The sequence below is a fragment of the Centruroides sculpturatus genome, unplaced genomic scaffold, assembly GCF_000671375.1.
Source record: "Centruroides sculpturatus isolate CEXI.00-Female unplaced genomic scaffold, Cexi_2.0 scaffold561, whole genome shotgun sequence".
Taxonomy (NCBI): domain Eukaryota; kingdom Metazoa; phylum Arthropoda; class Arachnida; order Scorpiones; family Buthidae; genus Centruroides; species Centruroides sculpturatus.
Window position 1 is genome coordinate 63,397 of NW_019384786.1, and position 16,272 is coordinate 79,668.

General features: G+C 24.6%; 1 protein-coding gene across 1 annotated transcript in view; it reads right to left on the minus strand.

Annotated features, from left to right (window-relative positions):
* The window catches only part of LOC111629249 (Down syndrome cell adhesion molecule-like protein 1), a 95,411-nt gene that overhangs the window by 62,617 nt on the left and 16,522 nt on the right, over positions 1 to 16,272 (minus strand). Inside the window, exons 3-7 of the mRNA XM_023373132.1 lie at positions 6,907 to 7,056; positions 2,552 to 2,669; positions 1,929 to 2,104; positions 1,488 to 1,757; positions 741 to 1,148 (exon numbers count right to left, since the gene is read on the minus strand). Of these exons, the coding sequence (XP_023228900.1) occupies positions 741 to 1,148; positions 1,488 to 1,757; positions 1,929 to 2,104; positions 2,552 to 2,669; positions 6,907 to 7,056 (1,122 nt within the window). The remainder of the gene's footprint in view (positions 1 to 740; positions 1,149 to 1,487; positions 1,758 to 1,928; positions 2,105 to 2,551; positions 2,670 to 6,906; positions 7,057 to 16,272) is intronic.

Below are 16,272 nucleotides of genomic sequence, written 5' to 3' on the forward strand. Positions count from 1 at the left end.
GTTAGAATTTAATAGTAAGAATAAGGAATTATGAGAGTAATAGAGGAAATATAATACAGGAAACTCAGAAATGAATGAATAATGCTTCATCAGCCAAGTAAAATAAACTAAATTTAAGCATTTATACGAAAATTGAATTATAAGGAAGTTATACTTAACTCTATTCCAGCTTTAAAATTTGAATTTATTGTCTATGATTGTTTCTGCTGACAGTTTTAAAATGTAACAGAAATAAATTATCATAAATGTGACATTTAATATCGTTATAATTTCGAATACTTTATGTACTTTTCGCGTAAATTTGTTTAATTCTTTTCTTTAATAATAACTAATGTAAATAGTTTAATTTTTAACAGTCTTTAATTTTTAACGTTAAGAGAAGATTAATTTAACCTTTATATAAATTTTTATTTATTCGAAAACTAAACTTTGAAATTTAATTGTTAGTAGACATTTGTTTGGAGTAATTTCTGTTATTTTCTGATAAATGAATTTGTTAGCAAAATTAAATTTACAGGCAAATTTTACGATTCAGCAAAGATGTTTCTGTTTAACATAACAAACTTTATCCAACCGAGCCTCAAGCAATATTTTTGAAAATAATACAATTCTTCCTGATTCCTTTCATTCTTAATATGGCTAATTAAAATATATTTATTGTAATTAATTTAGACAGGAGAAATCTGTAATATTATTATTAGATTCAAAGCATCAGAAGCAAGAATATTGCAATAACTAACCTTTCTCCCAGTGGATAGAATCTATTGGATGACCCGCTACTCGGCAAATCACCACTAAAGTTTCCATAGCAACTGCAGTCACATTATCGAAAGGTCGAACGAACGGTAAACCGAATACGTTCAACTTGGCTTGATGTAAAATGGTCCCGGCTCCGTTTGTGGCCTTACAGCGATAGTAACCCCCGTCCTCTACTCGGACGTTGCTGATGTTGACGTGACTGAGGACAAATCCATCACTAGTGACATAATCTCCTACAATGACTCTTCCAGTACGCTTAATTACATTGCCATCTAAAGTCCAAGATATTTCGGGCTTAGGTGATCCACTAGCTATACACTTCAGAGATACCGAAGGTCCGGGTTGATACGTTTGTTCCGTAAAAGTTTCAATGAATTTTGGTGTTATATCTGTTAAATATATTTTTTTAAAAAACTTTTAACATCTATCATTGTCAATTTTACACTTTTAAATAATAAACTAAAAATTATTCTATTTATTTTAGACAATTTTTTACGTTAAAATATATATACAGATGAATGGTATTCGAAAGAAAAATAACATATATAAAATTAATTTTCTTCAAAAGATTCAATGCGAAGAGGAATCAAATTATTTACATATAACATAACCGTCATAAATGTATCGGATGTGCAATTTAATATAGTAAATGATAAAGATTTTTATAAAAATATTCTTATCAATGAAGTCTATTAAATTTTAAATGAAAATCCAGATAAGTTTCTTGCCTCCCATTTTGAGTTCACTGGTTGCCTGGGTAGAAAAATGAGAATTTGAAGCGAAGCACTGATACATCCCTTCATCTTCGTTGCTAACAGAAGATATTCTCAAAACATTCCAAGTGGTATGAAGCCTGTGATTATTGCTAGGTACGGGTCTTCCATTAAAATACCAGGAAACGTTGTGAACTGGAAAACCGGTGATGGTACAATTAAATATAGTAGATCTTCCAACATCGACTGTTTGAACTACTGGTTCGATAGTTGCAGTTAGGTGACCTAGAGTGAAAAAATGATATTGATATTTTGTTATTTAAGAATACTTTTTTTATGATTAAAATCAAATAAAATGAGATTTACTTTAGATTTAATACTTCAACGGGATAAATAGCGTTAAAAAATCCATTACCGAAAGTGAAGAGATATTTAGATGGGCCATTGATAACATACCTGACACCACCAGCCGTGTTTGAGTTCTTTCCTCTCCCACATTATTCCGCATAACACATACATATTTACTGTCGTCATCTGGTCGCAAATCCTTAATGATCAGAGAGCCTCCAAGTTGTTCAAATCTCTGTCCTGTTAAAATTGGAGTAAGAACATTTCCTTCTACCTTGTGCCATCTGCAATCAAATGCAATTTTAATAGATTAATCTATCCAATATTATTTATTTTAAATTATAAAATTATTAATTATAATAAAAAAACGTCGTATATAAGTGCATTTGCATATTACACGACAAATTTTAATATTTTAAAAAAAATCGTTCGCTTAATAAATTCGGAAATGCCATTTTCGATATCAATCAAAGATAAATTATGTTTGTTTTCGTGACATAATTAATGTGAGGTGAAACATTATCTACTCATTATTCCGTGTATTATAATAGAGAAATTATAATCTGAATTTCAAAATCCATTAAAATATCGTTAAAGTTATCCGAGAAACTAAATATAAAATTTATGGTAAATGAATGAATATTAAATATTTTATTTAAGGTTACGATTAATAAATTTCTGTTGTTATAGAAAATTTTAGTTTAATATTTATTCTTAGAAATCAAATTTACCGATATTTAGGGATTGGTAGACCCTGAGCAGCGCAAGGAAGTTCGACTGTTTGATGAAGAAGACCTTCAATAGTAGAACGACTATCAGTTATTCGTGGAGGAAATGTATTCTGTGGATCTAAAAAAAAATTAAATATTAAAATAATTTAAATTACATAAATTTTCAATTAAAACATAATTTCTGATACGTTACTTTTTATACAGAACTGATCTGATTTTCCCTAGGCTATCTGACGATAATTTACAATTGAATTATTGAACTCGCAGATTATTTTTTGCAACAAATTAATTGCTAACTTTATATGTAATTAATATCAAAAATAACTTTTTAAATTTGCAACTTTAGAGTAGTATTTTAAAAAAGTAGTTTTGAAGGATTTACGGACATGCAATATCAATCAAATTCAATAGTTTTAGCAGGGTTACTATAAATAGACATTGTTTATAGAAAACACTTTTGATAAATTGACAATTTTCTTGCCTATCGAGACGGTTGAAATGCAATTCTTCTTTATTCATCTCGCTATTTTAGATACATCTGATACATCAATAACACAAAAAAATAATATTTTTGTGTTCGAAATTGCTAAATAAATAGTTTAGCATTATTTAATTACATTTTCTTTGTGTAAAATCTATGAAAATGTTAAAGATCTATGCTGAAAGATTATATGGAATTATATCTATATTTAGCATAATTTTTCGATCTATTTTTATTTGGAATTTTGCTTTTATAATTGTTAAAGTATCTGGATAGAATTTTTATACTATTCTTACTTGTTATTATAAAATTATTAGTTACGCAATATAAAAAAAGTGANTCTCACTTGGGGACAAATAAAGAATTACAATAAATAAATAGATCGGAAAAGTGTCCCACTCCTCCCGGTGTCCCATTCCTCCCTTGTCTCCCCTATTTATTGTAAGAATTCATGCATAAGTACTTCATATCTGTTAATGTTTATTGTTTAACAATGGATTTATATTAAAATTATATTATAAATTTCATTTTTTGAAATATTTATTTAACATGCAAAGTCACCAATGGTGCAGTTTAACAGAAACACTAATTAGACACATGTTAGCATATATTATTCAATATCAAAAATTATTTTAAGCTAATTTATATGAATGCAAATTGGGCTAAGATGATTATTAATTTAATTTCATTCTCACATCGACTTATAATTAGCAGAAACTATAATTAATAGTAAATTTGCATATAGCTAATATTTAATTCTGTGAATATTTTCACCAGCATATGTTAAAGTTATAGATTATTATTTTAATTATCTAAAACTTATCTATAATTTTATTATTATTTATTAACCCTCCAGAACACCTAACATGATTATAAAAAACAAGAATATTAACATCGGACTCAGGGCCGTTCTAAAGTTAGGATTATTTTTATTTACGTTTTGATCATACAGACCTTTCTGAAAACATTTTCATGTCCTTTCGATGTTATTATGTTGATTCTGTTCCGATTGTTTTGTCATTAACTTTCTCCTTCAATATTACACAAATGTAATATTGAAAGAGAAAGTTAAATGTTATAATATTTTGCAGTTTTACTTCACTTATAAAAGTCAATAAATATTATATTGTATTATTTTCTAAATAAATTAGCAGAGTTAAACAGCATTTATGTTAAATAATTAGCATAGTTAAACAGCATTTATGTTAAATAATTAGCGGAGTTACGGTTTTATTAAACAGAAATAATTTACAGAATAAGTTTGAAAAGCTACAAAAGATAAATGATAAAATAAAGATAAAGTTTTTAGGGATGCTCGAGTATTCACTACATATAACTGTGTTATGCTCAAGACACATGTTGCAATCAACAAGCGATTTTGTCTTGCGATTTTTCTTTTTATTTCTGTTTTTAAGGTTCCGTTTTTACGTTTTCAGTGTTTTTCTAATTGCCAATTGAGTCAATCTCGCGAGTCTCTAGGCGCCTTTTCTAAATGACCTGCAAGTCAAGTGACCTAGTCGCTATTCTCTTCTTCCCACAACTTGAAAAAATAAACATATTACCGCTCATAATTCATGCCTTGTTACCTGCTAGGTGTATTAAATATCGTATAATAATTCTACATCTGACAATGCACTTTAAAATTGGTTCACATTATAGTATTGGTAGCAAGACAGAGGCAGAAATATTAGGACCACTCAAAGGAATTTCCGAGTGTGGATGTAGAAGGAAGAAAGAAGATGGGAGTGTTGAGAGGGAAGGGGAAAGAATGAATGAAAGGACAGTTGATGAAGAAGAAACGTTCATGAGTGCTCGCATCGCATTTATTATGCAAAAACTAGTTACAGTACAATATATACAAATAAATCTGTTAGATAATTTCACGAGCTCTTTAGATGGAGTGGCATACGGTTGCAAAGATTGACAAAAGAGTGACATGCACAAAATGTATACATAGTAAAAAAAGAAACATCGTAAAGTTGGTCCACAGCACCGAAACGAAAGATTAAATTATTTTGGATAAAACGAAATGTGGTATCTATTTACACATGTAAACGGTAGGCATCTAATTCAGGTTAAGATACTGTACTGTATAGTACATGAGAGTGCAAAAATTTTTGAGTATGCATACAAGAAATATAGATAAATTTCGTACTAGTCCGTTTCATAGACTTCTTATTAGTACTGGAAGGTTAAATTTATACATTTTAAACGATAAAGTAGAGAAAATTATATTACAATAATTAAATTTTTTATAAAATAAGTTCTATCAGTGTAAGTACTGAAAAAAGTTCAATGATTTTTATTTATATGTCAGTTACGGTTTTATATTATATTTTGATCATAAAAATCTAATAAATATCATAAAAATATAATAAATATAAAATCTAATAATAAAAGAAATATTTTAAAATGATTTATTTAGATTATAATTTTGAAATAGGCTAAACGAGAACAAAATCTTAGCCATTGCATGTCAAGAATTCATCTTTGTGAAGAAAAGAATATACAGAGAATTTTGCAGCTGCATTCACTCTGTAGCTGATCTATTTTACTGAATGACTTTAGTATAATCTTTAATATGTGACAGGGCGCAGCATCAACCTGAAAATGATTTAGTCATCCGGAAACAAATCTTGGATCTTTGCAATACTTTTCAAGGGATTCTCAATTCGTTTTGACGCATTCATCATCTTCTTTACGATGCGTGACATCTACATTACGATCTTTCGCATTCTGAAGAGTTCTTTACTCGATAGTATCTGAACCCTACTTGAATGGAACTGTTTCACAATTGAATCGCATTTTTAACTGTCAGCATAGAGTTTCAAGTGGCTCCTGTGTTGCTTAATACTATTTTCAACAATTACTACTAACTGATTTTAGTTTGTAAATTAAATTTTTGTATAAAATTTTAAATTAACTTAAATATTCTAGAAACCTTAAATTATTTAACATAATTGCTTTTATATATTTTATGCACTAAACTTATATAATCCTATGATATAAAAAAATTACAAAAGTTATTATAAAATAGAAATGCAAAATGGACGAAACGTGCATTTTTCATACTGTACTTACATAATATACAATATATATAACTATATAAGTTTAAAACTCGGACTACAAAGTAAAATTTTATTGCTCGTAAAATAAAATATGGAATGTTTAAATCAAGTTTTTCAATAAAAAATTTTCTTTAAAGTTTAGTGGCCTATTCAGTAACTTTCCCATAACGAATTCAATTCAATCACTACTCTGAGTCGGGATATATTTAGAAGTAGAAATACATTACATAAAACATCTATATTATAAGTAACTTTAAAATTTTTAAATATTTTTTATATAAATAATGAGCATATGTTAATTTATAAATTTTTATTTAATTTTTTAATTCTTTACTTATATGTATNTAGACTAAATGCTTCAAATTGTAAATTTATTTAAATACTTGTCTTATTTACTAATTTAAACAGATAAACAAACTATTAATTTACTGTATTTTAAAAATAAATATTTTAATAATAGTGCTATAGTTAAGATAGTATAAAATATAATTAAAGTTAGATAAATATAATTAAATGTTGTACTAAACAAATTGTTTTCCGGAGATTTCTTTTATCGCCACCTCATTTACATCCGTCGTTGTAAGAAGCATAAAAAATTGTTCTTTAATTGTTTTTAATTTTATAAATCCTTATATAAGAACAACTGTAAGAAATATAAAATATAAGTAAAATTTTAAAAAAGTGACTAAAGTTTCATTTTCAATCCAGTAGCCTATGTGGTAAATAATATGGGTCAACCAAAACAATAAGTTTATCACAATTTAGATCGACAGATTTCCAGTTCAATTAATAATATCTGCACTCACCCGTCACAACAAGTCTTCCTTGAGAATCGCTCAATCGAGTTTCGCCTGTCAGGCGATGTCGAGTTCTACAGCGATAGCTGGTGAAATCATCAGTACTTCCCACATTTCTGATGTGAAGTTGTCCACTCGGATATACACTATATCTTCCACCTAAAAAAATACGTTCAATAATCTATCCAATTATATCGATTAAAAAATATATATTTATTTATTTATCATAAATGTATGCTTTTTTTCAGATATTCTTCCGTGCTTTGGACGTTTAAAAAGGTTATATTAGCGTGGTTGCGGCCGAAGTTTTCGTCTCTAAGGGTGCGATTATGCAGACGCGAATTTAGAGCGAGCGAGAGGTTGCGAGCGATTTAGTTTTCGCAAAGGAAAACCATGCACAAACGAGAGCGAATTTCTGGTTCTCGCACGTATCTGACAGGTTTTGATATTTATCGCGTCTCGCCTCTTCTCNACCACTATAAGAAACTAAATTGGCTTTCGAAAATATAATTCAATTTCTCTTTTATAAATTTAATAAATTGCTAAACACAAATGTATATCACGTTTATATAATTACACGCTAGCCAATCGTATTAACGAAAGCGTGTAAACGTTTTGAGCTCGTAACTAGGTTCTTATGCTCGGGATCACACACGTTAATAAGATCATCGATGCTTCATTTTATCCTTTCTACACCCTTTCAATTACAGCAATTCTTAACAACTGTATTGTTCGTGTAGAGCTAATTTTTCAAAAAATATATCGTTTAGAAAACTATTTACCATTATTTTAAAATTAGTGACTCTTACAGCAAACAGCAACTATAAAAATAATTTACTATAATTAAAGCCAGGATTAACCTACTTAAGAACAAGTAACTTAATTCTACTATATTTTAAATAAAATATATCTATTTTATTGATTATAAAAACAACGAAACTGATTGGAAGATAAGCGATAAAAAATAAAATAAAAAATATATAAATTTCGCTAAACCAAGTAGTGCGCTCAAGCGGAAAATAATGGAGCCTACAGAAATGACCGATGAATATGGATGACAGTCATCGTAAAGAATAAACGATAAATTTCCGAATTATATAATGGATGATTTGACAGTCAACCAATTTTTAGAAGCATCAAAAGATATATTACATTCGACATCCTCTTTTCTAACAGCTACGCCAAGTGAATAATTTGTAAATTAATACCGTACTTCGATTATCTTTAAATATATAAAGAAATAAAAATAAGTTTTTCTTTTAAAAAATTGGTTTATCTCAAAACTTCAATTCCACCGAAGAAAGTTTTCTATCATCATTTTCTTTTGTAATTTTTTTCTTTAAATAATTTTCTGTAATCGATACTCGATGCTATAAAGTTTGCTTAGTAACATTTTTTAAACATAATCAACAATGATTGATGCTTGATACTGATTTAAAATATCGAATTTCGCTAATTATATATTTTATATTTAAAAAGTAGAAGTTATTACAAAAATTTATTATGTTACTCTTATTTTATAGCCCATCCAATTAATTTTAATTAATTAGAAATTCTCGAATTTATATATAAATCGATAACAGTCGTATTTTATATTAAATCCAATTTTTTTACATACTCTAAAATTAAAATTACTGAAGTGAATTAAGACATTTTTCGGTAATTATCCATTTCTTTTAATTTGTAAAAATGAAAAATACATTTACGAATATGAATTTTTTAAAATATTTTTCAAAGGTTTTCTTAAAGCAATTCAATTTGTGTAATTCATTAATTTATAACCCGCTGCTTTGATTTTAATAGAAATTCATACGGTGTGTTAGTTTTTAGTAAAAAAACGTAATTATCTTAGTCTAACTAAAAACATCTCTAGTCATTTTATAAAAGTTAAGTTTTACTATCGAGGTAATAAAACCAGATAGTAAAAGATGGTGTAATGTAGTTACTATGTAACTTTAATAAAAATTTTATTTTATCGTTAAATGATTATTCTGTAACATGACTAGTAGCGACTGTTTTATATAAGCCCAGAAGGTATCTTATGAAATTACTATATTACTCTCTGAGATGCAGCAGCTGCAAAATATTGCTAAAATCCATTATACAACTTTTTGAATATAAAATTTTTAAGTTAATTATATTACTTTTTTAGCTTATATATTTACACTTTTTGTCTTTGATATATATAATATAATTCTAAATGCATTAAAAATTGTTTTTAAAATATTCCTGTTTGAAAATTTAATACGTCTTTCTTAGAGCGTTAAAAATTAAAGAAAGAAAGAAATTCTAGTAAAAGTCTTAACAAACAACAATAGAATATAAGCCCTAAAAACTATGAATTAATCAACATTTAGAATATTGCAATTCAATTATTCATTATACTGTAATATATTATAGAAGATAAATTATATATTAATACAATACCTTTGAGAAATGAAGACAAAATGTAATAAAATTTAAGAGCTCATAAATATAAATGGTCATCTATCAAAAATGTAACATGAAACATACAAAATATTTGAGAAGAGGAAGTAATAGTATACATATTTACGACTAATTCTCTCTCTACTTCCTCAAGTAACCATGTTTTTCCAATAGGTTTTTTTATGGTTGATATTTACCTTTTCTATATTGAATATTTTATTGTATTTTTCTTATTTTGTATCAAATATTAATTGATTAATATGAATATAACATATTATTTCTTTAGTATTTACACAAAATTAATTTGCAAGTTTTTATTCTGTTAAGTTTAACTTAATTATATTTTCTCCGTCGTTTCTAAAAACTATATTTTAAATTTATTATGTTTATTATATTATGTTTTGTTTAAGCTGTAAATGATTTGTAAACACACTATAATACATAAGCATACTTGACATTATTCAATACCTACGTCGTATGTATTTTACAACACTGATTAAACATTAAATATATAAGCTTTAATATTTTTACTGTTATTTTACATTTATATTTAATTTCTATAATTATTTTATTATTTATGATATTATTAACAATTAAACCCCAGAAAAATTATATTTAAAATATTTTTAAAATTTCTGTGCATAATAACAATTCATAAATCTACAAATTAATTATATAAATTATAAAAGTAATTGGTCATAAACTTCACATAAATATTTAATATACATATATTTTTTAAATCTTTGACTCAAAACTTCAATCTGAAAGCATTTAAGCAAAAGTTTTTAATTAGGGATTAAACTTTAGTATTAACTAAAATTAATATTTTTAAAATTTATAATTTTATTTGAAATTAATTTAGATTAAATACATTTACCTGTATTAATGTTAAATTAAGTTTACTTTTTAAAATAAATAAATTTATAAAAATATTCTTTCAAACTTTATATTACTATATTAAAATTTTTTAGATTTCATTATTATATATATATCATGTTTAAATTTTATAATATATATAAAAACTAATTTTTTTAATAAAAAAAAAATAACGCATAAATTTATTTATTCATCTATTTTAACAAAAATTGTTTAAACTTTCAGATATTATCCAATAAAATTATATTTATTTAATTATTTAACTAGAAATTTTGTTTTCATACTTTAAACGTGAAGTTTTCTTTAAATCTAAATGTCAATGTTTATTTAAAACATTAAGAACTTAAAACAAACGTTAATTGGTTTATAATTATCATTAAGAATGTTTAGAAAACGTGTGGAAGAATCCAATTAAAACATTCATGAACACAATGTCTCAACTATCCACTAATGTTTCAAATTTTAGCACAGTTTTATAATCATAAATGATGTAGTTTTATAAAAAAAAAATCATAATAAATCTCTCTCTCCCCTAAGCAAAAAGAATATTAAAAGTAAAAATAAGAAATTGGCTCGGAGGAAATAATAAATAATTATTTTTCTTTTCTTAATTTATTGATTTGATGCAGCATGTTCAACGCGATGTAAAAAAGTGAATGTACATAACTTTTTCCCCCTCTTGGAGTAAGTTCAATAATGGAAAGAGATAATACATTGCTCCTGGTTAAAATTAGAAAAATGATTAGTGAATATCATGTATGCAGAAGACATTTCAATCATGGAATTTTTAAAAGAAACCAAAAACTCATGTGTTGAATAGAGAAAGAAAATTAATGACTTAATTAAAAAATCGATTAGAATCTTCCTATTTGGCGCAGATGTTAAATTTTCTACACTTCTTGCAAATGAGATATCAACAATTTTCAATAAATAGCCGAATAAGAATCTTTTTATAAACACGGAAATTGAATTTTAATTGAGGTTAATGTTACATTTTTCTAAGAAACTTTTAATCTTAAGTAAAATAATATAAATGCCATAAGCGATACGGTGTTTTCCCTCTTGCTCTCTTTTACTCTCTTCTCTTATTTCGCTTTAAAAAATATTCTTAAGTAATTTTAAAATTTTCTTCAGAGAAATTATAATTTATAAACACGAGAAAAATGATATTCTGTAAATAACTTTCTAAAAATATTCCTAGTCAAACGATTAAAAGAGGAAACTTTTCTGAAACATGAACTGTAGGGTAAGAAGCGAAAAGGTGTAAATTTTTCCATTAAAAAAATAAATAACTCTCTTTTTTACTATGGATTTTACGTTTACAATATTGTACATGTAAAATGCATCAAGGAATCGGCCATTAACTAAAAAAACTATTGACTTAAAAAAATTTGAAATTACTGTAGCATTCAAGTGTGATTAAGAAAATTCCTAAATTAATTCACCAGGAAAATCTTCAGTTTTTAAAGTTTATAATACATTTTTTTGCTGATTAAATAATTTTTCAATGTATTAAGTAAAAAGTTTCCTTAAAAAATATTTTTAATAATTAAGATTTTTAAAATAATGAGTAACAGAATATCCTTTTAGAGTTATATAACATACTATACCTATAACATTTGATAACCTATTTCGCCTGGTATTTAATTATATTAACTTGTTAAATATTCTAATTTCAGAGTTTTCGAAATTATTAATTATGGATGAGTTGATTCAATTATAGGCCTATTTACCGTAATATATCCTACAGAGCTTACCAATCTCATTACTCATATTTATGTAATTCTAGGAAATTCTCACAAATAGCGAAACGAATTAATATGAACTACTTGCTAATTGAGTGTAGATGATCTGTAATTTACATCAAAATGTTCATGTTTTGATCAGTTTTCAAATATAAAATGAGCAATTATTTAATATATAAAGCAAAATATTTAAATTTAAGATATTTAAATTAACATTGTAAACATTTCTGATGAAAATTTCAATTAATTTTAACAATTCATGCTTATAAGGAATTTTCTACTTATTACTATTTAATATATTTTAAAGACGAAAAAAAGTAATTAGAAAGCCTTATTATAATATTTAAAATTAATGATTATTTTTTAAAGTAAAATTATTGCATAATGTTTAAAAAATAACATTAAATTTTGATATTATTAATAAAAGTTGTTTATTCTCCTCTTAATTAGCTAATTAATAATGTAAATTCATAATTAAAATAATTTATTAATGAGTCTTCGTATTCAGTAGTTACACTACAAAATATCATATTTCTAATATTATATGTTAGAAGTCAAATGAATTTACTCATATTTTTTATCGTCAACAATATCCTTAATCCTAGTACTGTAGGCCTACTGTATACACTTTCGCCCTAGGCTCTCTATCTAAAATTCTAAATTAATAATACAAAATAATAGTTTTTAATTATTATTTTATTTTTATTCATTTGTTAATTTTAATTGCTTTACACAACCAAAGACAAAAAAGAAATTCTCATTACTCTTTTGAAATATTTAATCATAGATTTTCAATATTTTTAAACGTTAAAGTTTAATAAATTTGAATATTTAAAAAATATAAAATAAAAATTAAAATAAATAACATGTATGAACGAATTAAAATTAAGTTAANTATATCTTGATGATTTATTAATGTGTTCTCAAGATATATTTATATTGATAACTAATAATTTATATATACTTATAATAAATGAATAAATAAATATAAATATGTGTATATATATATACATATTTATCTATTTATTTATATAAGTATTCTTTATTTTTAGATAATAATATTTCATATATATTTTGCATTTACATTTATTTTACTTTAATAAATTCATAAGAACATTTCTCTTAAACTGGATATGTATATATAGATTTCGAGTTATTATTTCTTCAATTTCTTTCAATATCAATTGCATGTTTTTATCGAAATTGCTAGATAAGATTATTACTTCAATTTAGTCAAATGTGAATTCACTGGAAAGCCGCATAATATCTAAATGCCCATTGAATTTTTAAAATATTCTAAATTCCTTAAGAGAATAAAAGCTTTTGAGAATTATATAACTTATACTTTTGTTGAGATTTATTTTAAAATATAAATAGCTATATTTTACAATTTTCCGTTAAGAAATTGCTTTTACTAAAGAATAGCTTTAATAAGTAAGCCATAAATGCCTCTTTAAATAAAAATTGATTCGTAAAAATTTTCTGGTTTATTGACTTTAAATATTAAACGATTATTACTATTTCAGATTACAAAAATGGAAAATAATTGGAAAAATTGATTTAAAAAGTATTTCTAAGATCTTTTTTTCAAAATATTTACTGAAGTAAGAATTAAACAGGATTACATTGAAAACTTTTCAATATAAAAAGTAAAATGAAACATAATGAAACGTTACTACTATAACCTTTATACAATCTTTATTGTAAGAGGAGTCATCAAGGCCATTTAGCTCTCGTCTTACATTTAAAGAAGCCTCAAAATATATTTGTTTCAAAATACAGTATTCTGTTGAATTTCTTGTGTGTTAAGGGTGAAAAAAATCTCTATTTTTTCTAAATTTTATTATTTAAAATATATAACACAATTTTAATGATTTTTTAAAATATACTGCTGAATTATTGGGACTTTAATACATTCAAACATTATTATATTACTCTTATTACATTTTGAAAGTGTTTTTCTCGACTTCTAAGAAACTCTGATTTAAAACGTATAATTTGATAATTAACATTGTCAAACAGTAAGAGTACCCACTACATATTGCGTAACTAAATAATGAAAATAGTAAAAGTAAACTAGAAAATAAATAAGGTTATTTGATATTCGAAATGTAGAACTTTGCGTTGTTGGTGGAACTCAGTAGAAAAACAGTTAGTGTTTTCCTGAAAAAAAGAGAGTAACTGCCTTCCTGACAAAAGAGTTCTCCATCCTTTTAGATTGATCCTTCTCAATAGACCTTTTATCAATGTAAAAAAAGAATTTAAATTGATAAAAGGATTGAGAAGAAACCGTCTTTCTCAAAATGGGTTGCACAAACTGATAAGTAAGCTAGAGGAAAGTATATGTCTTTACTTTGCAAGTAAAAGATGACATTTTCCTGAGATTCTATCAAATAATTCGTCGAGGATAATATTGCAGTATATTTTAGCATAAAATCGGAATTAATAACTTTATATTAAAAATGGTTTTGTAATAAAGTAATATACTATTATAAAAATATCAATATATCCGTATTAAACAACGTAATTAAAATGGTACAAATCAATTTTAAAAAACTAATATTTTTTTATTAGGTTTAGATATATTTGAGTGATGAAGCTTTGTACACAATTTCTTGGCACGATGGACCTAATTTCCATTTGAAAATTAGGTTCATCGGACCGCAGAATCAAATATCAAAGAATATTACAAATATTCCTTTAAGCAAGTGGTATGTCGAGGAATATTGTAAACATCTCTTAGAAAATGCTTGAAGCAACAATGAAAAATGCAAATTTCGATTTCTGCATGAACTTGGAAGAAGCAAAGCGAGAGCATTCTGTTTGTCACATTAAAGTAATAATCATTTATCTAATTAATTTAGAATGTGATATATATCTATATTGTGATGCAAATACATTAATATACCTTAATTATTCGGACTTTAATAAAGTCAAACATTATTATATTACTCTTATTACATTTTGAATGTGTTTTTTTGCTCTGTTTTTAGTGTAATCTATACAGTTTTAAGTAAATAATTTTTAAAAATATTTTTTAAATTTTCGAGTTGAAGACTTGATTCATATAATGACCATTCAAAATATAAAATCTTAAAAAAAATTTTTTTATTCAGCACAAACTTGCTTTTTTTAAATATATTTGCAGATTCTGCATAAAAATGAAAACAGATTTCAAAATCAAGTTAAAGTCACCAGGAAAATTTTTGTTTTCTTTGAAAAAAAAACTTTTTCAAACTTTAATCTAATACATTATTGATTGATTCGCGCAAAAAATAATACCTTTTGGACTTTTTTGGGTTGTTAAATTATCGTCAAATAACATTAATATCTTATAAGCTTCATTATACTTTATAATATTTATCTAAATTACATTTTTTTATAATTAAAATATATTCTTTTCATACCTAAGTTATCTACAACAGATTTTCGTTCATCATATTAAATATTCATTTTGCAGATAGATGATGATATCAATATTTTCATATTAATTACCTTAGAATATCGCCTTAGAATATCGTTTAATGCGATCTATCTTATGATAACAATAATTGCTGATATGATAATAAATTAATATTTAAAAAAAATCTTCACGTATTTGTCTCAAAATTGAAGTAAATTTTAAACAAATTTTGAAGCTATAAAATAATATTTTAAGTATTTAAAATTCTTAAAATATTTAATAAAATTATAAAAAATAATTTTTCTACTTAATTGTGTTATTTATAAACAAAAAAATAATTTAAAAAATATTTTAATGAATTTATTTAATTCAGCATAGCTTATAATATATCAGATTATCTAAAGTGACTTCAGAATTTATGATTATTTTTTCTTGTGTGTGTATATATTTTTTCATTCCGGAGAAAATTATAAAACTAAAAATACTTTTGATAATTTTTACATTAATTCAACTTTTTTCTGTAGACCCTTAAATTAATTACAACTTGAATTATTTTTCCAGAAGAAATATTTCAGTCAAAACGATTAAGTAACTTGTAAATAAAGAATGTTAATGGAGAATTTTCGCTACAGCATTAAATAAGAATTCGCTTTTTTAACGATCAATATTAACTTTACTAAATTATTATTTCATTTACACAATGTCATATTATTATTTTTAAATGATAACATAAATTTATATGCATATTAAATACGATATAATAAAAAATATATGCATAACAAATATTCACTTAGAAAGAAATTAAATATTTTCTCAATTATTTTTATAATTAAAAATATATTTAATTAGCGTTAAAATTCATAATTAAAAAATCTATTTAGATATTAAAAAATATAATTAAATTATATTAAAAATATAATATAA